General features: G+C 40.1%; 1 protein-coding gene across 1 annotated transcript in view; it reads left to right on the top strand.

The window, feature by feature from the left end:
* Nucleotides 1-5,527, top strand: part of Gpcpd1 (glycerophosphocholine phosphodiesterase 1) — a 48,508-nt gene extending 42,981 nt beyond the window's left edge. Inside the window, exons 20-21 of the mRNA XM_029535750.1 lie at nucleotides 294-454; nucleotides 3,963-5,527. Coding sequence (XP_029391610.1) covers nucleotides 294-454; nucleotides 3,963-4,152 — 351 coding nt within the window. The 3' untranslated portion in view covers nucleotides 4,153-5,527. The remainder of the gene's footprint in view (nucleotides 1-293; nucleotides 455-3,962) is intronic.
* Nucleotides 5,528-11,768: the final 6,241 nt, after the last annotated feature.

Below are 11,768 nucleotides of genomic sequence, written 5' to 3'. Positions count from 1 at the left end.
AAAAAAAAAAAAAAAAAAAGATTTCCTATTCTAACAACTGGGAAAGGGTTTAGCTGATGTCAAGTAGAGAAATGACAATGATTGCACATTCAATATGTGCTTATAAATTACATTTATATATTAATGTCCTATTACTAAATTACTAAATGTACATAGAGAATCCATTAAATAAGGGAAATTATAGGAAAAATGTGTCCATTTTTTCCTTTAGTGCATCTCCTTTAGAGAGCACTAACCTGATCATTTAGTATCTGTAATGACTATATTTCTTTAATGAATTTTTCTTCTTCTAGGGGATAAATGCCCATACTGAAGACCTCCTTAGAAACCCATCCTATGTCCAAGAGGCAAAAGCTAAGGGATTGGTCATATTCTGCTGGGGTGATGATACCAATGATCCTGAAAACAGAAGGAAACTGAAGGAATTTGGAGTAAATGGTCTAATATATGATAGGTATTTGTTTTTCGTAAAAAATCTCCATGGAATTTTTCAAAAAATGCAGTAGTTTTTATCTTTTAAACTATTAAATTTAGTTAAGTTTAAATTACGCAGTTATGTAAAGTTTATTCAGACACTTGTGACCTTGTCCCAGATGTTGAGATATGTCAGTCACTTAAGAAGCCCTAACCCAAACATGTAATTTCCCTGGAGTGAGGATACCTGCCTTTCCACACTTGCTGTCTGCCAAAGCTTTTCTGCAGTTGTCTTAGTTACTTCCTAGTGCTGTGAAGAGGCACCATGACTTGTTGGCAGTTCCAGACGGTGAGCCCATGCCCATCGCGGGGGTGTGGCAGCAGGCAGGCATGGCACTGGAGTAGTAGCTGACAGCTTACTTCTGAACCACAAGCAGGAAGCAGAGAGACAGACAGACAGACAAAGCCCAGGTGTGAACTTTTGTAACCTCAAAGTTTACTGTCTTGTGGCATACAAGGCCATACATATCCTTCTTAAATAGTCTACCAACTGGGGACCATACTCTCTCAGTGATCTCATTGCATTCTGTGACTTTTTATATCTTTATGAATTACCAGTACTATATGTATCTAACTCAGGACATTTCCCTGACTTTTAAAAACTTTTATGTCCCTTACCATCTTGATTTCAGCATAAATGGCCTCTATGCTTATTCAGCTTTCCCAGTCTAAATCCTTGAAGTCTTCCATAGCAGTGTTCTTTCACCTCTCACTCCCATTTTCCTCTGGGATCTTTCCTTTCAGAACATCTCTAGATAGGCTATTTCTTTTTGCTTCAGAGAATAACTCCTGTACACTGAAATGTCACTTGCACAAGTACTACATTATTTTAAACAGTAGCTTCTGTTCACAGGGTGCTTCTCAACTTTGCTCAAGATCATTTATCACTGACAAAAAATACATGTATGTAACATTATACCATGTGTCTTTTCCTTCCTGGCCTCTTTGAACTAGTACCTCCCTGTTTCCTAATGCACACACAAAGAGAGTGTAGGCTGCACAAGTACAGGACATTTTGCATTTTTTGTTTACTGTCTTCAGAGGCTAGGTCAGTAAGATATAGACGGATCAAATATTAGTTGACTTGATATAAAACTAGCTTCCTAGGAATTGGTATATCAGAAGTTTAATAGCTGCTAATACTTAGAAAGATGTTTTAGGTTGTAATAAAACATTGACTTGATGGAAGCCCAAAGTTTTGACCAGACCTGCTTTAAGAAAAAACAAAAATATGCCTTACTTGTCCTTATATCATTCTTTTTTAAAATTATTTTATTAGATATTTTCTTCATTTACATTTCAAATGCTATCCCGAATGTCCCCCATAACCCCCCTGCTCCCCTGCCCACTCACTCCCACTTAAGTTATATCATTCTTTAATAAAGATTTTGCTCCCACTATTTTGTCTGGTCTAGTTTGTTCACGTATTTCTTTTGATTTTGAAGATAGGGTTTTACTCAGGCTGACTTAGTCTTGCAATCTTCCTGTCTCAGCTTCCCAAAGACATTACAGTTGAATGCTGCCATGCCTAGCTGCTCTGCTGTCTTATTTAACTACCTGCCTGCTTGCCTTTTAAACCAGTTGGTTAATTTTGTCTAAAACAGAGTGACTAGCCAGTTTTTAAAAATAGGTGTTTTCAACTAATAAAAACTTAAATTTTATATTAACAATTTGATAAAAATATTGACTTCAATAAAATTGGGAATTTTATGTGACTATGCAGAAGAAGAAATGACTGCACATATTTGGGGACAAGAAATGTGTAAGGTAATTCCATGAATGACTCTGCTAAGGAATACAAATTTGAACAGATCTTCTTCTCAAGGGCTTTCATGCTTGAAGTGGAATGTTGACATGTAATAGTAGGAGATGTTATAGCAAGTACTCATTAGATTCTTCCTGGCTCAGCTTCTTTGAAGAGAAAAAACAGAGGTGGAAGTTTAAGATGGTCAGACTTGCTTTGATGGGACTTGCATTTTAGGCATGGGCCCAGCATGAAGCAGGGTAGAACTGTAGCAGCATTTGGAGGGCCAACCTGGCACGAGCTCTACTTAGGGAGGTTATAGTGGTGTGCATATAACATAAAAATTCCAATAGTTCTCTACGGCTTATAATAAAAACACAAGTCTTTTATTCCTTTTAATTGTCTCTGGCCAAGTTCTGACTTCTTGTGCTCTGTTTTCCTTTTTATGTTCTATTTACTGGTGTATTTTTAAATAGACAAATTTAGAAAGTTTTGAGTAATTAGTGATTTGGAGCTTTGGGGGCATTTATAAGAGAATGGTGATAGAGTTATGTAGGTTTGGCTTGGTTTTTGTTTTGTAGCCTCAGAACATAACAGTATAGCGGTTAAATTCATATAAAAATACCAAATGTTTTGTTTAAGACCTATTAAGTATTAAAATTTTGTAAGAGAAAAATTAAGTAGTTGATGGAATGCAAGGGAGGGCAGAACTTGGGTTATACAGAAGCACATGAGGACATGAGATAATTTGCCCTTACACTCACCACAAGGATCTGTTCTTTCCCCTTCTCTCTTGCTCCTTTTTGGAGTCGATGGTGATGCTTGGGACTAAACTTGGGACCATCCCCAATGCCACTCAAGTTCTCTGTCCCTGGCCTGTGTTCCTGAGCCCCTAGCATAAGTCAACAAACTGGGCTCCGAGGGGCATGCCTGCAGTCTTTGCACAGAAGCAAGACAAAGCTAAATTAACCACTCCCAATGAAATGTTAGAAAATAAAGCGCAACACCTTTATACCACAAGTAGGGGGCCTATCTGTACAATCTGTGCTTTAGCCTTTTTGTAGAGAAGTAGTTTTTCATCATTAAAAATGCATACTTCAGGGATGAATTGCTCTAGTGTCTACTTAGCATACACAAGGGGCTGGCCACATCCCCAGCACCATGTTTAAAAGGTGTGGTGGCCCGTGACTATAATCCCAGCACTCAGGTGGGGATAGCAGGACCAGCATCATATGCTGTCTTCCCTCCTGTGACATCATGAAAATTCTCTCATGACCCTGTGTTGTTGCTTGGCTTTTACAGGGCAGCATATATAGTTGCTCTTTGTCTGTGGGCATGCCTCACCTACCAGAGGCTCTTTCTGATCTCTTTGATCATTTGTGAGTTAAGTCACTGGGGGCAAGTTCCAGCACTCAGGAGATTTTCCTCCTGTAAAATAAGGCATTACTAGTTGTATACTTCAAGGGTATGTACTTCAAGAATCACTGGAGAACTACAAATTCCATTTTCTGATTCAAGGAATTGCTTTATAACCAGGGTTACAAAAGAACAGTCTATTCTGACTTACTTGAAAAATGAGAATTCAACTAATGCTTTGATCTTTATCATTATCTTAAAGCAGAATAAAATATAAGGATGAATATTCCAGGTAGTTTTAAAATGAATTTTCTTAATGAGTTAAGTCAGACAGTCCTTAATAAACATGGAATTACATTATTTTTATTGTGTGTCTGTTTCACCATAGGATATATGATTGGATGCCTGAACAGCCAAATATATTCCAAGTGGAGCAATTGGAGCGCCTGAAGCAAGAGTTGCCCGAGCTTAAGAGCTGTTTGTGTCCCACTGTTAGCCACTTCATCCCTTCTTCTTTCTGTGTGGAGCCTGATATCCACGTGGATGCCAACGGCATTGATAGTGTGGAGACCACTTAGGTCACAGTGCACAGAGGACATTTAGGGGTACACCGCTGACCTCATGTTCAGTCTTCACCATTGAGCACTGCTGTTGCCTCTTAGGTTTCTCAGTCCAATGAAGCAATAATGAAGTATTTTACTATTTCATTACAGTTCCCGCAAGAATATCAAGTATGCTATTTATCACTTGTCCAGGTATAATTACCAATCAGTCTCTGCACAATGAGAAAATATACTATTAAACATTTCAGTGAGATACCTAAGCCTGTAATGGTGAATCTTCATTAAAAGCATAATCCTTGGAAATTAACGATATAAATATCTCATACTTAAAGTTCAGGCTTTTCATTTGATTAAGTCTTAAATCTTCAGTGCTTGAGAAAAATGATTGCATAATTATACCTGACCATGGAAAAACTAAGTACCTCAATGCATGCGTTTGCACTGGTGGCTCCAGCTGCACAGGTCGGTGTCATCCATGTACATCGGTATCTTTACATGGTTGATAGGAACATACACCATTTTCCTTTAGTATAAACCTCAGATTGCTGCCATTTCCCACCTAACCCAAACCAGCCTGCAGATAAACCTCAAAATTTGTCTCATAAACCATTCAAAGATATTAAAGTTCCAGAATGCTGCAGGGTAACTTAATGTATAAAGTATTTGTAAGAAGTATATATTGCATATATAGTAGTGTAGATCAGAATGTATAAATTTGACTCAATGCATGCTTTAGGTTTTAAGCATGAGATTGTACATGTTTACTGTTAAGTCCTTGCATCTGGTGCTAGGTGAGTGAGATGTCAAGGACATAAAATATTTTGTCGCCTAAAAAACAAAGTCTGTTTTAGACACCGTGTATGCTTATTTAGTGACTCACTACCTAGTAAACATGATTGCTGTGTGTTACACAGTAGTTAAATTCCCATGCAGAAAAATAAATGTCCTGAATTCTCAAATTGGTATTCTTTATTGTTTAATATATATCATGTATGTAATTTATTTAGGAATGTAGATCTTCATATAAATGCATGCTTTTAGGATTATACTAAGATCTCTTTAGAAGCAGATTGTATTGATAAAACTGTAACTTCAGAATGAATGTTAAATAAAATGACAGATTTATTTTTTTCCTTGTCTTAAAATGAAATTTCAAGAAGGTATTTTGTAGAATGGTTTTATAATGGTATTCTGTCTGACAAATAGAAATTTTATTCTGCTTGTATGGGCCGACTCACCACACTTTCTCAGTGTTCCTGCTGAGGCAGTATGTATTGACATAGTTTGACAGAAGTTAAAAATGTAAGACTTGAGATGACAAGTTGTACCTTTTTTTTTTTTTTCCATTTTTTGACACAACCTGTGTAGCCTTGGCTGTCCTGGAACTCACTGTGTAAGCCAGCTGGCTTTGAACTCTCAGATACATCTGCCTCTGCCTCCAAAGTGGTATTAAAGTCATGCGCCACCACCTTTGGCTTCCTGATTTGTTCTTGACAGTGCAACAATGGGGGCTTGGGTCAGTTCTTCACTGTGGGGAGATGGAGTCAGAAATCCTATGGTATTGTATTTGTAACATGATGTTTAGTGGAGCATAGTTTAGAAAATGGTCTTCTACAAGGGTATTTCTATATACTTTCCCATGTTGAATGAGTCTTTAACATTTCCACATGATCACGCACCTTCAAAAAATGTCATTGGTTTTCTTCATAGATGTGTGTGCCGTGTGGTGTGCCCCTTTGCCTCTCTAGTTTGGTTCTGTGGCCATTGCCATGTAGTTTCCCTCCCAGCTCCATTATCGTGTACAGGGCAGAAGGGAAGCAAAGGGGTGCAGCTTACAGAGGAGTTGGTAGGGACTGGGCTTCCAAGCAGTTTAGTTTGCAGAGAAGAGTTAGGCTATTGTACCATAGAGCCTGACCACTGTCTTCCCCATTACTAGTTGATTAGACTGTGTGAGCTAACTCAATGCCTCCATGTCACTAGCTGTCACCTTTCCTCTACTCACCCATGCTGTGATAACTCTGCACCACTCCATCTGTGCCTATATGTCCTTTGTTTGGAACCTTCCCCATCACTTTGCCCACACTCTTGCTGCCTCCTCTAACTATCCACTGCCAACTCTTTTGAAAGGGAGGGACTCATATGTTACTGCTCCTTACTGCATTTACAGTGATCTTACAGAGCCTTGGGACAGTCCAGAGACACGGTTGGCATTCATCTTACCTACTTTATTTCCACAGTAAATGAAATGTATTTATTATGAATGCACATTTTGAAGCGACTTACATTATGACCACTTGGATAGCTTATTGATGTCAGTTATTACATGTAGATGTTTAGTGTTAAATTATTTTACACTTTCTGCAAAGTTCTATGATTCTCTGGCGTTTGCTCCCTATACTAGCTCTGCTGAGTATGGAGGCAAGGCACACAGCTCCCTCATGAAGGTGGTGGTGAGGTCTGACCTCTTGTCTGTGAAGACAGAGCTCATTGGACTTGTGTGGTGCAGGGCAACTTGCCAGTCATGCATTCTGAATGATCATTTCCTCTTCTGCCTTTTTCTCTGTAGCTGTCACTGCATGTGTCATCTACAGTGTAATGGATTTGGTTACACTAGCTTGATGAAAGAGTACCTCTCATTGAGATAGCGATTTCATTCTTGACTGGTTTTCCGGTTGAAAGTAAGGTATTTATATCAGAAGCACAGTACCATTCATGCTCAGAGATTCATTTAACCTCACTGGGCATCTAGAGATTGAGAAGTAGGTTTGGGTTATTGGGAGAGAGCATATGATTAGGACTGTGCTGTAGGGCAGGCACGAAGCTCTAGATTCAGTCCCTAGCACGGGCATAAGCCAGGTGTCATGGTGTATATGTGGTCCTGGGATGCACAATACCTAGTCTCAAAAACAACTAAATGAAAGAGTTATGACTGCTCAAGCCCTTAATGGCATGACAGCCAAAAAGAGTTAGAGTTATGACACATTAGCCATGTTTCTGTTGTTTTGGATGGGGTTGGGATGAGAGCTGTCTTGAAGGAAGGAAATGTAAGAATCCTAGTATTGATTTCAAAGCAGAGAGGAAGGATGAAGAAATGGTCCAGCAGTAACACTCTTCCAAAGGAGCCAGGTTCAATTTCCGACGCCTACATGATGACTCACAACCTTTATTAACTACAGTTTTAGGGGACATCTTTTGGCCATTGCAACCACAAAATGCATCTGGTGCAGACATTTATGTAGGCAAAACATCTAGGAGTTAAAGAAGATTAAGTGTAGTGGCAACTGCCTTTAATTGCAGCACTAAGGCCAGGGCAGTCTCTCGAGTTCAAGGCTACCCTTGTCCACATAGTTCTTTAATAACTTGATTCACCTTAAGCAGATGAGCCCACTCGGTATTTGCAATACTGCGTTGATTTCCTATATTACAGGGTTCTTGTGTATAACTCTGTTTTAAAAGTCATTTAACTACAATTTTATTCCAAATGTTTACAGTACAGTGTATTGCTTTTACATTTATGCACTTAAAAATTCATTCCTACATCTTAACAGCTACTCTGAAGATTTTTTTCATAAACTGAGTTTTTTCTTTGTGAATTTTGTATTATGTACCCCAATCCCACTTATCCCCCTGACCTTATCTGCCCTCCGCCCTTGCAACACCCCCAAAAGAAAATAAGTCGTGGGAGCTGCAGTATGTCACTTATTATATCCTTTTGTCCATCTTTATTTGCAAATGCTCACAGCAATAAATCATTCAATGGTTCAAGGCCTCTGGCTTCTGCTACACTATCAATACTAGATCAGATCCTCAGTGGGACTCCTCTCAGATATCCTGTGTTATGAAGGTCCTGCAACTTTAGATCTACAGAACCAGCCCCTTTATGTGCTCCAGCAGTTCATAGATGGAATAGATGTTGGGACGGGCCAGCTCAAAGCCTTGGATCTGGGCTTGGGTGGTAGCTGAGTTGCTCAGCCCGCCAGCTCCTGCACCCCACACCACCAGGGCAAGCTCTCCAGCACTGACTGCCCCAGCTAGCTCACCCAGTGCTGCAGCTGGCAAGGGGCTAGTGCCAGCTCTTAGCTCTCATGCCTTCAGGGCTGGCTCTACTGTGCTGCCTAAGGGAAGTGCTGGGCTCACATCTGCTGCAGCGGCTGAGGCGTGGGGCCAGTTCTGTGTAGCCCTTAGACATTAGCAGGCTCCCAGGTGGCAGGGATGTCTGCATGGCCACACAGACTGCTACATGGCCAAGGTCCTAGACATGGCCCTCTGCAACAGCATATCAGGACTTCATGATGGCCTCCTGTGGCAGGGCAGGCTACTCCCATCGGGCTGTTCCTCTCCACCCTCTTGTCTTGCCTCTCTTCATAGTGCTCAAACCATTCTGCTTCTCTCTCTAAAATTTTATTACGTTTTTACTTAGTGTTTGCAAGTGGGTGTGCATTTGGGCATGGTTTACATGCCACAGTGCTCATGTGGGTTCTGTGGACTAAACTCAGGCTGTCAGGGCGACAGGTGTCCCTTTGAATCATCTCACTGGCCCATAACTGGGCTTTTAAACAAATTCCCATTGCCCATCAACTGTTGATTGATCATAATCCTAACAGCCTTGTGAATTCATTTAGTCAAAATAGTCCAAATCTAACATGTCGGGGCGGGGCGGGGGAAAGGAGGGTTTTACTTAGCCTCTGGGGTTTTCTGACTGGTCATAACTAAAGAGGGTTTTTCCTTCTAGAGTCACAACTCTCCTGTACATTTTATTAGCTGCTGCAGTCACAGGCAGCCTGGAGTTTTGTTCTGATTCTCAGTAGAGACATTACTTTGATGCTCACTGACCTCAGAACAGATGGCTGTCAACATTTAAAAAAACTCATTTTTTTTCTCTTTCTCTGGGAGAATCAGCCCTCAATAAGAAGTACTGAATTTATTTGATGAGCATTTGAAGGTTTAGAAAGTAGTCATTTTTTCTTCACCTTAATTTTAATGGGATGAAGGAATGAATGATGTCCATTTGTGTTGTGACATTGACTACAGTTGAATGTATGCAGCCTACACACTAATGCCACATCCTAGATCTGTAAGCCTCATTCAGAACTGTCATCCACACTTAGAGCTGAAACTGACTTAGGGTTTTCAAAAAAGGATATATTACAGGGCCAGGTTTAACCCCAGCACTTGGGGAGGATAACCCACCAGACACTGCAGTTCTCCAGTCTGTGGCTTCTGGGAGCTCACCTGCACCAGTTACCACTGTTCAAGGGTCATTTCTTTCTTTCTTTCCTCTCTTTCTTTCTCTTTCTTTCCTTCTTTCCTTTCTTTCTTTTGTTGGTTTTTGTTTGTTTTTGTTTTTGAGACAGGGTTTCTCTGTGTAGCCTTGGCTGTCCTGGAACTTCTTTTGTAGACCAGGCTGGCCTCAAACTCAGAGATCCACCCGTCTCTGTCTCCTGAGTGCTGGGAGCCACCACCACACTGGGGTTTTGTTTTGTTTTAGCTTACAAAGTAAACCTTTTCAGATAGCCTTAGTTTCATGCTTGCATCCCTCTACTTTTCTTCCCATCCCCCTGACCCAACCCTTCCCTGCTTAAATCTGGTAAAAGCGCTTGCCACCCGAGTTCAGGACATGCTGAAATCAGTGAGGAATGCACATCTGCACTGCATTCAGGGGAGTCTGTTCAACGCTGTCTTCCACTTTCCTTATTGATGTTTACTACATGCAGGTCGATATATTTATTATAGTTAGTTACCCTTATATAAAGTATATTTTATAAAATATTAACCATATTTTCCTTCTCAAATTTTCCAGTAGTCTCACTCATATACACCTGCCTTTATTTTACTTTTCCATTTTTAGACTCAAACTTTGTTTTAAAATAGATTATAACTTCCATTTGCCTACAAATACTCCCAAATCATTTTTTTTTTGTTTCTAATTCATTTTGAGACAGAGTTTTTCTTTTGGTTCAGGGCAGCCTAAAACTCACTAAGTAGTCCAGAATGGCCTCAAAAATCAAGATTTTTTTTTTCTGCCTCAGTCCGCTGAGCACTAATCATTTCCAGCTTGCCCTATCTCAACCTATTTGGTTTTAAGGCACTTTCCAAGGAGTGTGTGTGTGTGTGTGTGTGTGTGTGTGTGTGTGTGTGTGTGTGTGTTGTATGTGTGTCTGTGTGTGTTGGAATTCCGTAAGCATATTTTTCTCATTTCTTCTTCCTTCCAATGTCTAGTAGTCTTGTGATTTCATCCCTTGGAAGTTCCGGACCTCAGTGTGAAGCCAAGTCCATGATTTACCCCACACACAGGGGTATGAGATATCTTGCTTTCTTCTAACACACTACCTCCTTTCAGTATCAGGCTAAGCTGTTCAGAGGCCTTTAAACATATCTGTGAATGAAAAATGAAACCCTGTAAAATGTTGGAACATAATTTGGTGTAACTTTTCATTTTAACGGCTTGTGTTTTATTTTCATGGTAAGATAATTTATATATTTAGTACTGGTATTTTTAATTGTTTTAGGTTGATTTGTTTTATGATGTTTGGCCTGCATGTATGTATGTGTAACACGCATATGGCTAGTGTTTGCTGAGGTTAGAAGGTCCCATTGGATCTCCTGGAACCAGAGTTATGGGTAGTTGGGAGTCACCAGGTCAGTGCTGGGAAGTGAACTTGGGTGAGAAAGCCTTGGAGAGCAAGCCAGTAAGCAGCACTCCTCTGTGGATTCTGCTTCGGTTCCTGTCTGGGCTGCAGTTACACTAAAATAGCTCCATTTTATGCTAGATACCATTGTGGTACCCCCAGCCATTTGTCTCTGACTCTAGTCCCTGGAAGATAAGTTCCCAGTAACCTGAATTCAGCGATTCCCACCCCAAAATGTGCAGCTGTCACCATCTACTTGTTATGATATGACTAATTGTTTTTTTTCAGTTTTGCTTATGAAGATACCCAAAGATTGTTTTGAGTTGCCTTACTTGGCATAAAAGAATAGTTTATACTTGCTTGCATAGATCTTGAAGGTTGTCCTGTGATTTTCCCCTTTAAAAGTCTTTTCCCAAATCCCTCCTTCGCTGTAATCTCAAATTTAGCTCAGAGGTTGCTGTCCCTGCTAGGGAATAACCAATAAATCTTATAACTGGATTGAGCTTATGGTCTTTTCTCAGGGATCCCAAATTCCACAATACTTCCCTCAGTAGACTTTGACCCAGGAGACACAAGCCAAATAGACCCTTTCCTTCCCAAGTTGCTATTGGTTATGATGTTTTATCACAGCACTGAAAAGCACCCCAAGACACTCCCTTTTTTCTCTCTATGACACTTAAACTTTGGGATAGGACTTCCTGATCACGCAGGAATGACAAATGGGCCTCAGGAGACTCACAAGCTTCTGTACAGCAAAGGCAAGTTGAGTGAAAAGCAGCCTTCAGAGTGGGAGAACAGTCTCTTCCATCTAGACATCTGACACTGGGTTACTATTGAGAATATACAAGAACTCAAAAACTAAACATCAAGAAAAAATGGCCTAATTAAAAATGTACTATGGAATTGAACAAAGCATTCTCAAAGAAGAAAGACAAATGGCTAAGAAATATTATTTCTAAAGCTATTCAGTCTCTTTAGCAGCATAAGTCAGGGTTCTCTTAG

This window comes from Mus pahari, chromosome 3 (genome assembly GCF_900095145.1).
Source record: "Mus pahari chromosome 3, PAHARI_EIJ_v1.1, whole genome shotgun sequence".
Lineage (NCBI taxonomy): Eukaryota > Metazoa > Chordata > Mammalia > Rodentia > Muridae > Mus > Mus pahari.
Note: the sequence above shows the minus strand (reverse complement) of the source record. Positions and strands in the feature narration are given on the sequence as shown.